We start from the raw sequence: 19,775 nt of genomic DNA, 5'->3' as shown, positions 1-19,775 counted from the left end.
TACCGCCCCAACAGATCCACACTGCCCTTTCCCACATGGACAAAAGGAACACCTACATGAGAATGCTATTCATTGACTACAGCTCAGTGTTCAATACCATAGTGCCCTCAAAACTCATCACTAAGCTAATGACCCTGGGACTAAGCACCTCCCTCTGCAAGTGGATTCTGGACTTCCTGATGGGCTGCCTCCAGGTGGTAAGGGTAGGTAACAACATATCTGCCATGCTGATCCTCAACACAGGGGCCCCTCAGGGGTGCGTGCTTAGTCCCCTCCTGTACTCCCTGTTCACCCATGATTGGATGTCCAAGCACGACTCCAACACCATCATTAAGTTTGCAGATGACACAACAGTAGTAGGCCTGATCACTGACAATGATGAGACAGCCTTTAGGGAGGAGGTCAGAGACCTGGCAGTGTGGTGCCAGGATAACAACCTCTCCCTCAACATGATCAAGACAAAGGAGATTAAAAAATATATAATAATCTAAAAAAGATAGGTGTCAAATTGATTGACACCCCTAAATATTGTTAGAACTAAAATCAAACAAAATTAAATCTGCATTAACATTCTACTTTAAATTCATCTCAGTTTAAGGAACTGTATTGTGGCCTTCCATGGCTTCCTGTTTCACTGGGGTATAAAAATGAGGTAACACGCATGTAAAATCCCTTTGTCATCCATCACCATGGAGAAAGGCAAAGAAATCACAAATGTAAAGAGAGAAATGATTGTTGACTTTCATAAATCAGGGATTGGGTAAAACAAAAATACTGAAAAACAATTACACTTACCACTATTAGGGCAACAATTAAGAAGTTTAAAATCCCTGGAACAGTGATAAACTTGCCTGCTAGAGGACCTAAGTGTATCTTGTCCCCACGCACAGTGAGAAAGACAAAGAAAAGTCCAAGGGCGAAAGTTTGCATTTTAGGGTCACCAAGTCTCTAAATCTACAATTAGACGCCCCCTCCATGCCAATAGGCTATTTGGAAGTAACAACAAATGTAAATGCCTGTAGGTTGCTAAACAGAGATGAGACAGAAATAGAGCTCTTTGACCACATACACTAGTGGTGGGTTTGTACTTCGAAAGAAGAATGTATATACAGAAAATAATCTCATACCTACTGTAAAATATGGTGGTGTATCTTTGATGTTATGGGGATGTTTTGCTTCCACTGGTCCTGGAGCCCTGGAGTACCAGGACATTTTAGCTAAAAACCTGGTTTCCTCTGCCAGGAGTCCCCAAGTGGATCTTCCAGCAAGACAACCCCAAGCACACATCAACATCCACAACGAAATGGTTAATTGACCACAAAATCAGCATTTTGCAATGGCCATCTCAGTCTCTGGACTTGAAAACCTGTTGTTTGAATTGAAGAGGGCAGTTCATCAGCGCAGCCCGAAGGATGTCAAGGATCAGGAAAGATTCTGTATGGAGGAATGGCCTATGATCATCCCAATGTATTCTTCAATAAAACATTTTAGAAAAAGACTCGAAAGGGAACAGGTACCAATACATTTGACACCAATGTTTTTTTGTTTTCTTTCATTACTTTTTTATAAAAAATATTTTGCTCTGAGCAATTGTATTAGTATAAAATAATATCAATATAATTTCTCGGAGCATACAATATACAGTAGCTCCGTATTTGTATTATTTATTTTATACAGTCTTTTTTATTCGCACTTTATCAAGGGTGCCAATCATTTTGGACGTGTCTGTGTCACCTTGGGCCAGATGGGTCATGACACAGGCCATCTGAAGTCTCCAAGCACATTACCTACCAGTGGAATAATCTATGTACAACAACGGAGGCTGCTAAGGGGAGAACAGCTCATAATAATGGCTGGAATGGAGTCAATGGAATGGTATCAAACACATCAAACATGGGGGTTTTCATGTGGTTGATACCACTCCATTGACTCCATTCCAGTCTTTATTATGAGCTGTTCTCCCCTCAGCATCTTCCGCTGATGTACAACCTCAGGCGGCTGAAGAAAATCTGCATGGCCCCGAAGACCCTCACGAATTTCTACAGATGCACCATTGAGAGCATTCTGTCGGGCTGCATCACCGCCTAGTGCGGCAACTGCACATGGCTCTCCAGAGGGTGGTGTGGTCAGCCCAACGCATCACTGGGGGACACGCTGCCTGCCCTCCAGGAAATGTACAGCACTCAGTGTCAAAGGAAGGCCAAGATGATCATCTAGGACCTCAGCCACCCGAGCCACAGTCTGTTCACTCTGCTACCTTCTGGCAGGCAGACACTGAAAAACAGCTTCTATCTCCTGGCCATCAGACTGTTGAACAGCCAATACTAGCTGGCTACCTGCCCAGTTCTCAGCCCTGCACCTTGAGACTAATGCCCCATGAATATAGAGTCATTGAACGCTGGCCACCTCATATTCTGTTAATAAACTGTTGTTTACTCACTGTGTATATACTGTGTTCTCGACATAACCCATCCTAATATACCTACTACTGTACATACCATTTTCTTTCCAAATTATACTGAACAAAAATATAAACACAAACATTTCAAAGATTTTACTGAGTTACAGTTCATATATGGAAATCATTCAATTAAAATACATTCATTAGGCCCTAATTTATGGATTTCAAAGGACTGGGCAGCTAGGCCCACCCACTTGGCAGCCAGTCCCACCCACTGAGGAGCCAGGCCCAGCCAATCAGAATGAGTTTTCCCACACAAAAGGGCTTTATTACAGACAGAAATACTCCTCAGCACCCCCCTCATACGATCCTGCAGGTGAAGAAACCGGATGGGCTGGGGTGGTTACACGTGGTCTGCGTTTGTGAGGCCGGTTGGACGTACTGCCAAATTCTCTAAAACGATATCGGAGGCAGCTTATGGTACAGAAATTAACATCAAATTCTCTGGCAACAACTCTGGTGGACATTCCTGCAGTCTGCATGCCAATCGCACGCTCCCTCAAAACTTGAGTAATCTGCGGCATTGTGTTGTGTGACAAAACTGCACATTTTAGAGTGACCTTTTATTGTTCCCAGCACAAGGTGCACTCGTATAATAATCATGCTGTTTAATCAGCTTCTTGATATGCCACACCTGTCAGGTGGATGGATTCTCCTTGGCAAAGGAGAAATGCTCACTAACAGGGATGTAAACAAATGTGTGCACAAAATTGGAGAGAAATAAGCTTTTTGTGCGTATGGAAAATGTTTTGGATTTTTTTTTCAGCTCATGAAAAATGTCGGAGGGACACTTTGCATGTTGTGTGTATATTTTTGTTCAGTGTATATACTGTCTGTACACCCCACATACAGTATTTATATTCTGGATTCTGACAAATGCTCAATAATATATCGACTAGATTATTAATTGGACCCATTCTGTCTCCGGATTTCTTGTTTAGATTTTTTTATTATTTGTGTATTGGTATTGTATTTGTGAAACATACACTGTTGGAGCTAGAATCATAAGCATTTCACTGCACCTGCTATAACACCAAAAATCTGTGTACACGACCAATAAACTTTGATTCAATGTTTTGTATGATGGCAACTTGCCAGTTTCCTAGTCCAGTCCACCACAATTTTTGATTGTCAAAAGTAGTCAAAAGTAAACATTCCACAAATGCAAACCGCAGGCCTTGGCTGATGTCCTGCGGTCCACTCTGTTTACCAGACGACTAAACATCACACCCACATTATCCCGTCCCACTAGTGAGTCCCCTATACAAACCCGGTCCTCGCCTAGACAGCCTCGGCTATGCAGTCCAGCAGATGAGGAGATTCATTAACTCCACTTAACATACTGGGTCTGATTAGAAAAGTCACATCCTTCATTACATTAGCCACAGTTGGGCACACTTGACAACTCGCGGAACGACATTGACGAGGAAGTTGACTGAAATGGTGTAATAAAAAGCCAGGCCTAGACTCAGACCAGCATCCAGACCCAGATGTAGAGCTTTCAGATCCAGATCTCCAGATAGCAGCCCATCCGCTGTGACATTCAGTTGGGACAGGAAGATATCCTCTCTGGGCCTACAGTCACCACTGCCTCCCCTGGTACTCCCCGGAGACCCCTCTCCCCGTCCTTACCCTTGCCATCACTATTCATATCACCAACCCTGCCACTTTCTCCCCCCCCTCCTGCCTGCCTGCCACCCCTCCCAACTTCCCTCTTCTCTCAATCCCCTTTGTTCTCCTATTCTTCCTAAAGGCTAGGGAGGCAGCACAGGGTGTGGGCTTGGGAGGTTTTTTGATGTAATACAGTTCTGGAAGCGCTTGCTTTGTGAGAAAGTGAGGAGACAGACTTGCTGGCGACTTGAAATACAGCTATAGATGTTATTCATTAACTGACATGAACATGACCCAACAATCTATGTTCCCCATGAAAGTGTTTAATTCTGATCAACATTCTGATAAGCGAATTTAGAGGGTACAGTAGTCCAAATGGGACTTGAACCCACAACTTTGCGATTGTCAGTCAAAAACCTAAGACATGATGTCAAGAGGTCTAAACATCTTCATGGGGTTGTTGATGTTATACTATGAATGTTATATGTTCCATACACCAGATACTTGTGCATCTTGAGACATACTGTAGGAGGAAGTCATTCACTGTAGTTCTGCTCCCCCCCAATCACGAAGACATCTTTCGTTGGCCAAGTACAATAAATCTGGCCTTGGAAGTCCTCTCTGTTTGTGTGTCCATGAATTCATGTGTGCATTTCACACAGATAATCCAGACCTAGATTAAGCTGTGAAGCTCCTCTGATTTGAAAAAAACAAACATATATTTACACTTCATTGAGACAGGGGGGAAAAAATCACCTAATATTTTCAAGTATTTTGTGGATACATTTTAGTATAACTTGGCTAATATTGATTGATGGAGGCACTGCGAAACACCGGGCTAAGACAGTCTCTGAGGGTTTACCAGCTGAAAGTGTTTGTGTGTACACGTGGAGGAGTGGACAGAGCATGGGGAGCCAGGCTGATGGTTTTGAAGCTGAAGTTCTACGTTCTACACTGCGGGTGGAAATCCTAGAAACAGAATACATACCCTCAGAACAGCCTCACTTCGTCAGGGCATGGACTCTACAAGGTCTCGAATGCGTTCCACAGGGATGCTGGCCCATGTTGATGCCACAGGGATGCTACCACAGTTGTGTCAAGTTGGCTGGATGGCCCAATAAAATCCTTCTTTAACCTGTCTCCTCCCCTTCATCTACACTGATTGAAGTGGATTCAACAAGTAACATCAATAAGGGATCATAGATTTCACCTGGTCAGTCTGTGTCATGGAAGAGCAGGTGTTCCTAATGTTTTGTATAGTTAGTGTAGATCGCAAAGCACTATCTGTGAACTAGCTAATTGTTTGAAATGCTGGACTTTTCACGACCTCATTCATTCTGGCTGGTCATGGAACCAGCATCACCCAGGTACACCTATGCTATAGAAAACCTTAAACGAATCATTTTGTTTTCACAAAACTCAATCAGAAATATGTTGCACACAATGCAGTTACGGGAAGTCGTTTTTTCTCAAGAAGTATCTTTCATTACGTGTACCGTTTTACTGTGAAGCCAAAGGCACATTTCCACATGCATTGTGTGGACTTCTCCCAGCCAGCCAGCCAGTCGGTCTCTCTCCTGAGTGACCTAGTCATTGTTTTTAAGCTGAAACAACATCCTAGCACCAAGTAGCCCACCCTGGCCTGGCCTGCGACACACCCTGATAACAGCATGGAAGAAACACAGGTCCTCTCAGCCAGTAATTACACTGGGATGTACAGGTAACTGACAAAATAAAGGAAATACATGAGCAAATGAGGGATACAAATAATATTGAAAACAGGTGCTTCCACACAGGTGTGGTTCTGTTAATTAAGCAATTGACATCCAATCATGCTTAGGGTCATGTATAAAAATGCCCAGTTGCCCATTATTTTGGCTACCATGGCTAGAAGAAGAGATCTCAGTGACGTTAAAAGAGGGGTCTCAATGGAGCATAGGGGGTTTCATGTGTGTGTGTCAGTCACCAGATCTCAATCCAATTGAACACTTATGGTAGACTCTGGAGCCGCGCCTGAGACAGCGTTTCCTCTACCACCATCAACAAAAAAACGAATGATGGACTTTCTCGTGGAAGAATGGTGTTGTATACCTCCAATAGAGTACCAGACACTTGTAGAACCTATGCCAAGGCTCATTTAAGATGTTCTGGTGGCCCAACAGCCTATTAAGACCCTTTATGTTGATGTTTCCTCTATTTTGGCAGTTACCTTTGTCTCCACCTCAAACAAAGGAAGAGAAGTGCCACCCGACATGGTCTAATAAATCAACGCTCTGACTCCTTCATGTGGTTGAGGTGATAACACCGCTGTTAAGTGGTGCGCCTCCAGGAGGCGTTCGTTAAACTATAAGTTAGACTGGAACAATTGGAGTGTAATCAGTTACTATGCCATGGTGAACTTCTGTGGTGTTTCTATCAAATGAGTGTGGACATTTTCTCACCATGGATGGTCTCTGTCCCTGATCCAGCCATCCAGTCATTACATCAGCCATGTCAGGTTCTCTCTGTGGACTGTAACTGTTCATTAAGTGGTAACCAGACATTAATGGCTAATTGAAGTGAACGACGAGGAAGTAAAAACTGTAGCTAAAACGATAACTAACCCTGCAGGGAAATTTGGGATGATATCTCCATCCAAAGCCATGATAAGATGTACACAAGATAGCCTCTGTCTGTATTATACAGTATTATTAACAATCTCCGTGTGCCAGTCTGTTTCTGCCAGTGCTTTAGCGGGCGTTCAGGCAGACATTTTGTATCTGCCAAAAAATGAATCGCACCCATTGTTTTTCTATGGTAGTCATACGTTGAAGGATGATGGAGACGACACATTAAGTGACAGCACACCCATCGAACACAAGCGCACCACAACAGCAGTCACTTTTGAACCATCTACAACCCAAAACCATTTTATAATGGCACTTCTACGATCACATTTACAACCTGTACGAGCATCATCGAACACCACGGTACTGACTGAAACGTTCTGAATCAATCATTTGTGTCTGTGGACTGTAACTGTGTAGCAGATAAGATAAGGGTTTTAGGAGACTGCTTTTTAACAGAAAAGCCAGTTGTGTCACACCACGTCCCCCCAGAGAGAGCTCAATGTCTGTTTGATGGCAGCCATTTTCAAATAGATTTGCCTCTGGATTTGTTTACTGAGTTTCCTGGAGTCAGTGGCTGGCAGATGTGACAGAGAGATTGTTTTCCAGTTACTGTTTAGCCAGTCACTACTTTGGCCCAAAGTAGTCAATAAAAAGGAAGATCCCTTATTGGTAATTGAATTGAAGTTTTGAAGAGACTAGTATCTTCAGTGGATGAGCTAGTTGTTATCTAGGCTTGTCTTCTGTGTCGTTTTAGTCGCTTTCTGCAATTTGTGTCTGTGTGTGTGCGTGTGCGTGCACGCAGCCTCGTACATACCTTTGTGCGTCTGTGTACGTGCGTGTGTGTGCATGTACCTGTGCTTTTTCAACCCATCCTACCTCCCACACTGTCGCACAACACCTACTGTTTCGTGGCTATGATCGGGATCTATGGAAATCAGTTGAGTGGTATTTGGCGTCCCAGGCCGGCGGTGCTATAATGTGCTTTGTTGTGTGGAGATGCCTATCTGGCCTTATTGTATAACAATCAGCACCACTTCTCCCTGCTCAGGTTACTGGCCTAGCTGCAGCCGCACTCACGCAAAAACGCTAGCCAGGCAGCCCAGCAAACAGTGGACAACAGGGTGTGTTTGTGACACGTGTGTGTGTGTGTGTCGATACGGTCAGCAGCCGTGCACCACAGCATAATACCTGGTCCTAGACGGGTATGAGAGCAAACCACCACAGACCCACAGCGGCATAGTGCATGAAGCACGCTAATGGGACTGAAATACTGGGCAGTTTTCCCTTCTTTCATTGTAAAACAGTGAAGCCAATCGGTGGTTCACAAAGATCTTGGATACTGAGAGCTATGTTTATCCACAGCTGAAGTGTCAATTTTATTATACCAACCATACATTAAATCCCAGTTCAGGGGAAACGATGTAACCCGCCAACTTGTCGACTCTTTCACTGTGCTAAACTCTCTCTTTATTTGTCTCTCTCTCTCTCTCACTCTCTCTCATCAAAGTTTAAAGTTCTCTGTTAAGCTAGATCCCCCCCACACACACATGCACACACACACACACACACACACACACACACACACACACACACACACACACACACACACACACACACTCTCTCTTTCCTGGCACAGGGCCAGTTTCCTCATCTTTAAAGGAGAACTCATCCTGACCTTTCCAGTTCAGCCCTCCCCGTCCACCCAACCCAAAAAAGAAAATGGCTATTACATTTTGCATCCCGACGTCCGGGCCGTAGCTCCTTCATAGGCCACCAGTGATAGAGGGAGCGATTAGGCATCTGCTGACAATAAGAGCTTTGAATCAGTCAGTCAGTCAGAGAAGCTGGTCTCTCATTCACATGGGGCTGTAGCACTGGGTCACTTTGTCAGGCGTTATAGCCATGCAGAGGAGTCAGAGGACTGTTCAGCAGGCAACATGTTTGGGGCTGTTAATTTGGAAGTGGCCTGTCTGGATTCTGATGGGGCATAGAGGGAGTGGGCTGTGCAGCATTCCACTAAAGCACACTTGATATGACCAGTTGTGTGACAGCAGTACTTTTGACCCACGATGGACACAGGCATCTCTGTGCTGTTTGAGATCAGGCTTAATAAGTCCTGATTTCCAAAAGGCAGCATAGGCAAAGGATAAGATGTCAGTTCTATATTTTGCGCAGTGGAGGCTCCTCAGAGGAGGAAGGGGAGGACCATCCTCCTTAGTGAATTTCATAAAAACAAACATTTTAAAACTTGAAAAAGTAATCATTTTTAAATAAAACTATACTAAATATATTCACGTTACCAAATAATTGATTAAAACACACTGTTTTGCAATTAAGGCCTACATTAGCCTCAACAGCTTTCTGTAGGGTAGCACCATGGTGTAGCCGGAGGACAGCTAGCTTCCGTCCTCCTCTTAGTACATTGACTTCAATACAAAACCTAGGAGGCTGTTGGTTCCCACCCCCTTCCATGGAGTTACACAGTAATTATGACAACTTCCGGAGAACGTCCTCCAACCTATCAGAGCTCTTGCAGCATGAACTGACATGTTGTCCACCCAATCAAAGGATCAGCGAATGAATCTAGTACTGAAAGCATAAGATACAGCTAGCTAGAACTGCAGTGCATAAAATGTGGTGAGTAGTTGACTCAAAGAGAGAGAGACAATAATTGAAAACTTTTCAACAAATGTATTTCTTCAAAAATGAAGGACAAGCTAACGAAACAGGGATAAAAAATACCTGAATTTGTCCAATAGAAACTCTCATTTGCAACTGTTGGACTAATGATTAGATAAGCTAGATGCAGGCAAGAGTGTGCAAGACGGTATTGAATGTGACACTGTCTGTCCATGTGTCACTGTCTGTCATCTCAATTTTTTCTCTCGACCTGTGTGCACCTAAGATGTAAACTTTCCTTCATAGGCTATGTTGTAGCAACCCTCATGATGGTTATAGGGAACATGTGAGTATCATGTAGTAGCCTAAACCTATCGATGTTACATTGAACTGGGTGAATGGAATATGAGTGATAGTCTTCCAACATGCTGTAACAGAAATAAGGACCATACTCATGAAAAAAGAAATTGTCTTCCCTCATCATAAACGGCACTGACCACCACTAATGTTGCGTGGCACCAAACACGACTTCAAAGTGCTGTGATTGTGTTAGTATAAATGGAAAGAGGAATTCAACAGAGTTAGTGTGGCACAACTTTGATTAGGGAACAAAGTACAGTAAAGCCTTTACTCACAAGTCTTCTGTCCCCATCTAACCCGTGTGTGTGTGTCCATGCTTTTTATTCCAGGAAAACACCCCTAAATGTAGATGTGACGGCAACTTGTACACAGCTGCATACGTAACTATAAAAGGGGACGGGAGAAAAGGACTCGCTTCCTTGTTCCCGAGATGGACCCACTGATAGCAACGTCACAATTTTCCCATCAAAAATGAGTTCACAGACAGAGAAGTCATTTCACACACACAGACGAGACTAATCGTTCCATGATAAACGCATGCAAAGCCATGTACTTTTCCTGGGTCTTTAATTGCCGGGTCTCGCTCTCCGAACTGTAGCTACTATCTCACCACCCACACTGTAGTTAACAAGGCTATTTGATCTCAGAGGCCATGTCGATACTGCCGTCTGAAATCCTTTCATGTGTACTAATCACATACAAATTTCCCTGTTACGAAATAAATAGGGATGTGACCGTCTATTGTGATGCTGTCTTTTTGCTTGTTTGGGTGCTGGAGGTGACATTCAATGCAAATAAATGCATTTGGAAGATTGGCGGTTGATACTTGACAGTGAACTAATTTAGCTCCCTGTTTTTATGTCAACTTCTCGTCTGCTTTTAGTACACACACTGAGTATACGAAACATGAAGAACTTGTCGGGGCACGGTGTTCCACAGGGATGCTGACCCATGTTGACTCCAATGCTTCCCACAGTTGTGGCAAGTTGGCTCGATGTCCTTTTGGGCGGTGGACCATTCTTGATACACACAGGAAACGGTTGAGCATGAAAAACCCAGCAGCGTTGCAGTTCTTGACACAAAATGGTGCGCCTGGCACCTACTACCATACCCCGTTCAAAGGCACTTAAATCTTTCGTCTTGCCCATTCACCCTCTGAATGGCACACATGCATAATCCATGTCTCAATTGTCTCAAGGCTTAAAAATCCTTCATTAACCTGTCTCCTCACCTTCATCTACACTGATTGAAGTGGATGTAACAAGTGACATCAATAAGGGATCATGGCTTTCACCTGGTTAGTCTGTCATGGAAAGAGCAGGTGTTCTTAATGTTTTGTAAACTCAGTATTCTGCATTTCAATACGAAAACAGTCTATCCCGTTCATCCATTATTTTCAATGCCAGACAGTCTCAAAAACCCCAAACCCAAAGACCCTATGGGCCAATGGGGAAATTGGATGCTCTTCAGATCCGATGTTAACCTATCAGTTCCATCACTCTCTCAGATGTTTACATGTCCTTCCATTGGGCACCCAGAGGGGAGCGAGGGCTACTGTACTGACTCCCGACCCACACCTGTCAATTCCTGTGGCTGCTTTAGGAAGCATTGTGCGACGCTGCTTTGAGTACCCTGCAAACTTCCCACAAACACATTCCTGGTCCCCCTCCTCGCAGGATGTAAGGGCAAGCACAGTGTGACGAAAGATGCTATCAGAACCAGTAGGCTATAAGACAACACTCACAGCTGGGAAACAGCGTAGGTGTCCCGGGGCCCCAGATGTGCTATTCTAGTTTTTGTTTTATTTCGAAAAAACAAGTGATAGACAACAATATAAAAAAAATTGTATGCAGGTGTATTTGGAAGCCCAAGGGCTTATATGAAAACCACACCACAAAAAAACAATATAGAATACATACGTACAAAAATAAAAGGTTTGTTAAAACCGATAACAAAACCTACTAATTATAATTATATTAATTATATTATATGTTATGTGAGTGTGTGAAAGTTAGGCTATATATATAGTTAGGATATATATATATATATATATATATATATATATATATATATATATATATAGGGACTGGGAGACTATTCAGGATTGAGGCAAAGATGAACAGAGCAAAGTACAGAGGTCCTTGATGAAATCCTGCTCCAGAGCACTCAGGATCTCAGACTGGGGCAAAGGTTCACCTTCTAACAGGACAAAGACCCTAAGCACACAGACAAGACAAAGCAGGAGTGGCTTCAGGACAAGTCTCTGAATGTCCCTGAGTGGCCCAGCCAGAGCCCGGACTTGAACCCAATCTAAAATCTCTGGAGAGACCTGAAAATAGTTGTCCAGCGACGCTCCCTATCCAACCTGACAGAGCTTGAGAGGATCTGCAGAGAAGAATGGGTGAAACTCCCCAAATACAGGTGTGGCAAGTTTGTAGCGTCATACTCAAGAAGACTCGAGGCTGTAATCACTGCCAAAGGTGCTTCAACAAAGTACTGAATAAAGGGTCTGAATACTTATGTAAATGTGATATTTCCGTTTTTTTTTATAAATGTGCAAAAAAAATTGAACAACCTGTTTATGTTTTGTCATTATGGGGTATTGTGATGTCATTATGGGGTATTGTGTGTAGATTGATGAGGAGGGGGGGGGGGAATTATTTAATACATTTTAGAATAAGGCTGTAACGTAACAAAATGTGGGAAAAGTCAATGGGTCTGAATACTTTCACCTTTGGAAACAGTAGAAGAGAGGGGGCACAGAGAAGGAAGGGGAAGGATGAGAAAGCGGGGAAGAGAGTGGGAGTGATGTAGTCAGTATGGGAGGAGAACATTACATACAAAGGGGGCGAGAAAGAGAGTAAGAGAAAAAGCAAAAGAACAAAAAAATTGCCAGCAAGAACAATAACAGGAAGGAGATTATGTAAAATGCTTTAAAGTGCCTTTTTCCTATTGACCTCTCGACCCCTGGGTCCTTTGAGCTGTGAAACACAAAGGTGCCCTCCTCTGAAATGGGTCTTATCTTATCGGTCCCCTACCCACCATCATCATCACCATAATCTCTCCCTTTGGTGGCACTGCCAGCCACTGTTCAATCATACACACACACATACTCACAACCATGGTTATCAGTACCCGAGAGCTATCAATAGGAACTCGCTCTCAACCACATACGAATCCTAATCTCAAAGCCTTCCACAGTCCCCCAGGGGCCGGCCTAGAACAAACTGAGGGTTATTTGAAATGGCTGCAATAGTAGCGTCTATTTCTCACAGCTTTTCTCTATTTCAAACAATGTTCCTTATTGACTGTAAAAGATCTGAGGCTAATGGTAGAGCGAAACGTGGAGGTTAGGAAGTAATATCAGTGAAGACTTCTGTTAAATATTTTGTATTTTTGAAATAAAGGTTTCTTATTCTCTAAATCCAATATGGTCAATCCTTCTTCCCACTATCAACTTCAGAGGACAACTTTGATATTCAAATAACATGGGATCATTATACGGTTTAACTTAAATCTTTCCACCCAGTGCTAGGTCACCCTTTTCAGCCCTCCCATTTCCCAATTTTTCTGCTGATTTGGTTATATATGAATTCAACTAATTAGCATAATGCTTATATTGAACAACAGATTCTGCTAACTTCCCTTGTGTCACGTTCCTGACCTGTTTTCTCTTGTTTTGTATGTGTTTATTGGTCAGGGCGTGAGTTTTGGGTGGGCAGTCTATGTTTTCTGTTTCTATGTTGGTTTTGGGTTGCCTGGTATGGCTCTCAATCAGAGGCAGGTGTTTGACGTTTCCTCTGATTGAGAGTCATATTAAGGTAGGTTGTTCTCACTGTTTGTTTGTGGGTGGTTGTCTCCTGTGTCTGTATGTATGTTCGTGCCACACGGGACTGTAGCGGTGGTTTGTAGTCTGTACCTGTTTCGTGCGTTCTTCGTGTATTTGTAGTTCTCATGTTTTAGGTCAGTCTACGTCGTTTTGTTGTTTTGTATTTACCAAGTGTTTTTTCGTGTTCGTCTTCGTCTTTAAATAAATCTATTATGTCATCATACCTCGCTGCACATTGGTCTTCCGATCCCTCTCTCCTCTCCTCGTCCGAGGAGAGGAGAGGAGAGAGGAGAGGACCAGCCAGAGCCGTCCAGCCAGGACCAGCCAGAGCCGTCCAGCCAGGACCAGCCAGAGCCGTCCAGCCAGGACCTGCCAGAGCCGTCCAGCCAGGACCTGCCAGAGCCGTCCAGCCAGGACCTGCCAGAGCCGTCCAGCCAGGACCTGCCAGAGCCGTCCAGCCAGGACCTGCCAGAGTCCCTCAGCCCGGAGCTGCCGTCCCTCAGCCCGGAGCTGCCGTCCCTCAGCCCGGAGCTGCCGTCCCTCAGCCCGGAGCTGCCGTCCCTCAGCCCGGAGCTGCTGCCCCTTATCCCGGTGCTGCCCCTTATCCCGATGCTGCCCCTTCATTTAGGTGGGTTTAGTTGGAGGGTGGTCATTGGGAGGGGGATACAGAAGCGGGGAGTGACTATGGTGGTGTGGGGACAGCGTCCGGAGCCTGAGCCACCACCGTGGTCAGATGCCCACCCAGACCCTCCCCTAGACTTTGTGCTGGTGCGCCCGGAGTTCGCACCTTAAGGGGGGGGTTATGTCACGTTCCTGACCTGTTTTCTCTTGTTTTGTATGTGTTTATTGGTCAGGGCGTGAGTTTTGGGTGGGCAGTCTATGTTTTCTGTTTCTATGTTGGTTTTGGGTTGCCTGGTATGGCTCTCAATCAGAGGCAGGTGTTTGACGTTTCCTCTGATTGAGAGTCATATTAAGGTAGGTTGTTCTCACTTTGTTTGTGGGTGGTTGTCTCCTGTGTCTGTATGTATGTTCGTGCCACACGGGACTGTAGCGGTGGTTTGTAGTCTGTACCTGTTTCGTGCGTTCTTCGTGTATTTGTAGTTCTCATGTTTTAGGTCAGTCTACGTCGTTTTGTTGTTTTGTATTTACCAAGTGTTTTTTCGTCTTCGTCTTTAAATAAATCTATTATGTCATCATACCTCGCTGCACATTGGTCTTCCGATCCCTCTCTCCTCTCCTCGTCCGAGGAGGAGGAGGAATTAGAGTTCCGTTACACCTTGTGATATTTACCCTTTAACTATAGTGCAGTTCACCTCAGAGGCCGGACTGTCTCTTCTACCTGTGTTATAGTAACAGGATTAAAAATCTGATTGCATATGTACAATGACCTGTTCTCATCACGATCACTGTGTGTACTCTTCATAGAAGTTGGCAAGGTGATAAGGCATCGCCTTACCACATCACTACATCACCACTTCCTCATCACCCCTAAATTACCCCGTTTAAAATGTTTTAATTTTAAATTTAACCTTTATTTAACTAGGCAAGTCAGTTAAGAACAAATTCTTATTTACAATGACGGCCTACTCCGGCCAAACTCAGACGATGCTGGGCCAATTGGGCGCCGCCCTATGGGACTCCCGATCACAGCTGGTTGTGATACAGCCTGGATTCAAAACAGGGTGCCTGTAGTGACGCCTCAAGTACTGCGATGCAGTGCCTTAGACCGCTGCGCCACTCGGGAACCCCTTAGGCTGGGTGGACACGCCAAACCAAAGCTTCTCAATGTTTGTGCCACTTTTCATAGGCACAGCTCTTCCAGCAAAACCCTTCAAATCTACTACCAGTGGAACTACCATTGGAATAACATATGTATGCACATGCCGTTTGTGGAATACTTTTGATTCACTTTTCAATATTATGTTATATCATTCGATAAATCATTTAGTACATATAAGAGGGACGTATCGGGGAATGTGCAGTACAGATGTAAAGCATTGTCCTGAGCTCTCTCTGTCAGCCTGAAGTCTTACTACTGTAGCCTACACGTTATATATGAGAACCCACGTCCAAAACAGCATGACCATGTCAGGACACAAGCACAGCACTCTCAAGTACTCACACACACACAACACACACAGTTCTCATTCAATTCCTGACCCCTTTGTGTGGGACTCACACACCTTCACATGCCATTCTCACTCACCCTCTCCAGTTGGAGAGCGGTGGACCTAGTCTATAGTCAAATAGTGGTAGGATAAGCACAGGTTAAATAGCTAATGGGCTCCAGCAACTACAGTGCCTTGCAAAAGTATTCAGACTCCTTGGATTTCTTCACAACGTATCGTGTTACAACGTGGGATTAAAATGGATTGAATAGTAATTTTTTTGTCAACAATCTACACAAAATACTCTGTCAAAGTGGAAGAAAAATTATATATTTTTTTAAAGATGAATAGAAATTCAATAACAAAAATATTGTCATCGCATAAGTATTCAACTCCCCAAGTCAATACATGTTAAAAACACCTTTGGCATCGATTACAGCTGTGAGTTTTGGGTAAGTCTATAAAAGAGCTATGCACACCTGGATTGTGCAATATTTTCCCAATATTATTTTCAAAATTCTTCAAGCCCTGTCAAGATGTTGGGGATCATTGCAAGACAGCAATTTTCAAGTCTTGCCATAGATTTTCAAGCAGATTTAGGTCTAAACTATAACTTGGCCATTCACTCACTGTCTTGTTGGTAAGCAAGTTTTCCTCCAGGATTTTGCCGGTTCTTAGCTCCATCCCGTTTCTTTTTATCCTGGAAAAACTCCCCAGTATTTGCTGATGTCAAGCATACCCATACCGTGATGCAGCCACCACCATGCTTGAAAATAATGAAGTAGTTACTCCGTGATGTGTTGTGTTGGATTTTCCCCAAACATAAGGCTTTGCATTCAGGCCCAACATTATTCCTTGGTTGTGTTTTTTTCCAGTATTAATTTAGTGCCTTGTTGCATGTTTTGGAATATTTGTATTCTATATGTTTGTATTCTTCTTTTCACTCTGTCATTTAGGTCATTATTATAATTGTGGAGTCACTACAATGTTGTTGATCCATCCTCAATTTTCTCCCATCACAGCCATTGAACTCTGTAGCTGTGTTTTTTTATTACGGATGGCCTCATGATAACATCCCTGAGCAGTTTTATTCCGGTTCTGCAGCTCAGTTCAGAAGAATAACTATCTTTGAAGTGTCTGGGTGGTTTAATATATACATAATCCACAGCATAATTATTAACTTGACCATACTTAAAGAGATATTTAATGTCTGATTTGTTATTGTTACCCATCTACCAATCACTGCCCTTCATTATGAGGCTTTCGAAAAGCTCCCTGGTCTTTGTAGTTGAATTTAAAAAAAGATATATATATATTTCACCTTTATTTAACCAGGTATGCCAGTTGAGAACAAGTTCTCATTTACAACTGCGACCTGGCCAAGATAAAGCAAAGCAGTGCGACAAAAAACAACACAGAGTTACACGTGGGATAAACAAAAGTACAATCAATAACACAATAGAAAAATCTATATACAGTGTGTGCAAATGGAGTAAGGAGGTAAGGCAATAAATAGGCCATAGTAGCGAAGTAATTACAATTTAGCAAATTAACACTGAAGTGATAGATGTGCAGATGATGATATGCAAGTAGAAATACTGGTGTGCAAAAGAGCAAATAAAGTAAATAAACACAATATGGGGATGAGGTAGATAGTTGGGTGGGCTATTTACAGATGGGTGATTGAAATTCAATACTTACAGATGGTGTATGTATGGGGGACAGAGGCAGAGTTAGTCATTCAAAAATCATGTCAACCCCTATTATTTCATACTGAGTGAATCCATGTAACTTACTATGTGATTTGTAAAGCAACATTTGATTCCTGACCTAATTTAGGGTTGCCTAAACAAAGTGTCTGAATACTTATGCAACAACTATATTCTATATAATTATTTATCAAAAAAATTTAAATAAATATTCTTTCACTTTGACATTAGAGTATTTTGTGTAGATTGTTGACTTTTTTCTTTTTTTACAATTATAACAATTTAAATCCCTCTTTGAAACACAATACAACATGAAGAAATCCAAGGGGTCTGACAACTTTTGCAAGCACTGTTTGTGCAAAGTATGTTTAATGTTGTGTTTATGTATGTTGTGCCCTATTCCTTGTGAATTAAGTCTCTGTTGGTATTGTTGGTGTTTGTATGAATATGATTCTGCAGCAAAAACGTTCTACTATTACAGATGGGTCTGTAGTACCTAATCTAGTAGCTGGCAACACGCTTGTTGTGTAGCCTATTGTACATGTTGAGTCCATTAAAAGACCCTTTAACAAAAGACATATGAATAAATATCAAATAGCCTAAAGAGAACAATAAGAATCACACACATATTATGCCTAAATATTAAATACTGAATTCCAGAGTGGCATTTTTGCATTTACTGTATGAAATAATTGTCAAAAAATGTGAGGGTATTGGAGAGAGAGTAACACATTCTCTCACATCCAACTAAATGCAGACAATCCTGGGCCCGCATGCGAATAAATAGCTTAATATTGTTGAAACTTAAAGGTCAGTGTATTAATTACTTAGTGACATGAATTGATTATAGTCCTAATTCTAACAAGACCGTATTCATTACACAATAGAAGCACTGTCATAAACTGAATACATTCTGTAACCTTTCAAATTGAATGGATTTGACAGAAAATCGAAAAATAAGATGTTCCATTATTATTATTATTCAATGACTTTACAAACTCATGTATACAGACTCTCTATACAGACTGATAGTGATAGGCCTAAGTCTTAAATACTGCAGCCGCTTGCTGGCAAAAGAACAGAACTTTACCTGACGCAACAGGTGCCATGTTCAGCATCGTCATTTATGACACAGTATTGTGGCTTTTCTATAGAAACAACAAGACCTAAAACCTCTCCAAGTTGTGTTATGTTGTCAAATATAAATCAATCACTTACTTTGAGAAACAGATATAGGACGACAGACGTCCTGAGAAGAACACCGAAGCAGGACATTCGGCTCATGATGCCGAACATCTGGGAGAAACTTCACAAGCGTTTCTTGCTAGTGTGCGCTTGCAATTCCAAACGTTACTTTTTCTTGAAAACTATCTCGACTTTTGATTTTATAGCCGCGTACAGTTTAGCCTTGTCGCTGGTGTGGTCTTGTAAACTGTTGCGTTGGCTCCGGTCGTCAAATGAGTGGTGGTGTTTATAGGAAGAAGTTACTTTTCTGTGTCCCCTTTTGCGGGGTGGAGCGGTGGCCTCTGGCGTCACTTTCAGAAGTTATAGTTGTGTGCATGTCTGTGCAGTCAGCTTGGCTATGCGCCTCCTCCTCTCCTTCACTTTCTGGCAATGGTCTCTGGTCATTTAATCAATGCTGTTGCTAACGTTACCGGGTCCTCTTCCTCCGCGAGGACTTCGGGGAGGAAGTCTTTCATTCAGAAATGTAGCCATCCCACATTCTTGCCATAACTCCGCGAAACAGTGTTTAGAAATACATCCATGACGGGGTTCCTCAACAATTCCAAGCACAGCCAAGGCAAATGTTTATGGAAACTAAAATCACAGCTTTCGGTAAGTATGTTCTAAAACATGTGTACATGACCAATACCATTTGATTTGAAGTCTTACCTCCACACCTAAATCATTTTAATATTATTTATATTGTGTATATTGAAACTGGTTGTTTACAATGGGCCTATGTCGCTTATTTGCATACATCAGACCTGAGTCATATACCAAATATATTGAACTGGCTTGATTTGTTGGCCCGGTATTTGAAGGAAAACATGGAGTAGTCCCAAAAGTGCAATCCCTTAAATCAAGTATAGCTTAAATGCTAGACCCAATCCACAAGATACATCCGTTTTTTTCATACAGTAAATTCGGGAAGTATTCAGACCCTTGACCTTTTCCACATTGTTATGTTACAGCCTTATTCTAAAATTGATTAAATAAAAATAAAAACATCCTCATCAATCTACACACAATATCCCATAATGACAAACTGAAACAAGTTTTGTAGAAATTTCAGCTAATTTATAAAAATATATATATATATCTTATTTACATACATTTTCAGACTCTTTGCTATGAGACTTGAAATTTAGCTCAGGTGCATCCTGTTTCCATTGATCATCCTTGAGATGTTTCTACAACTTGACTGGAGTCCACCTGTGGTAAATTCAATTGATTGGACATGATTTG

The 19,775-nt window shown here is 42.5% G+C and overlaps 1 protein-coding gene across 2 annotated transcripts in view; it reads right to left on the bottom strand.

The window, feature by feature from the left end:
• Positions 1 to 18,808, bottom strand: part of LOC120066126 (receptor-type tyrosine-protein phosphatase eta) — a 30,622-nt gene extending 11,814 nt beyond the window's left edge. For both annotated transcript variants that reach the window (XM_039017258.1, XM_039017259.1), the window contains exon 1: positions 18,525 to 18,808. In XM_039017258.1, coding sequence (XP_038873186.1) covers positions 18,525 to 18,602 — 78 coding nt within the window. In that variant the 5' untranslated portion in view covers positions 18,603 to 18,808. The remainder of the gene's footprint in view (positions 1 to 18,524) is intronic.
• Positions 18,809 to 19,775: the final 967 nt, after the last annotated feature.

This window comes from Salvelinus namaycush, chromosome 21 (genome assembly GCF_016432855.1).
Source record: "Salvelinus namaycush isolate Seneca chromosome 21, SaNama_1.0, whole genome shotgun sequence".
In the NCBI taxonomy this organism is placed as follows: domain Eukaryota; kingdom Metazoa; phylum Chordata; class Actinopteri; order Salmoniformes; family Salmonidae; genus Salvelinus; species Salvelinus namaycush.
This window is presented reverse-complemented; position numbering and strand designations above follow the sequence as displayed.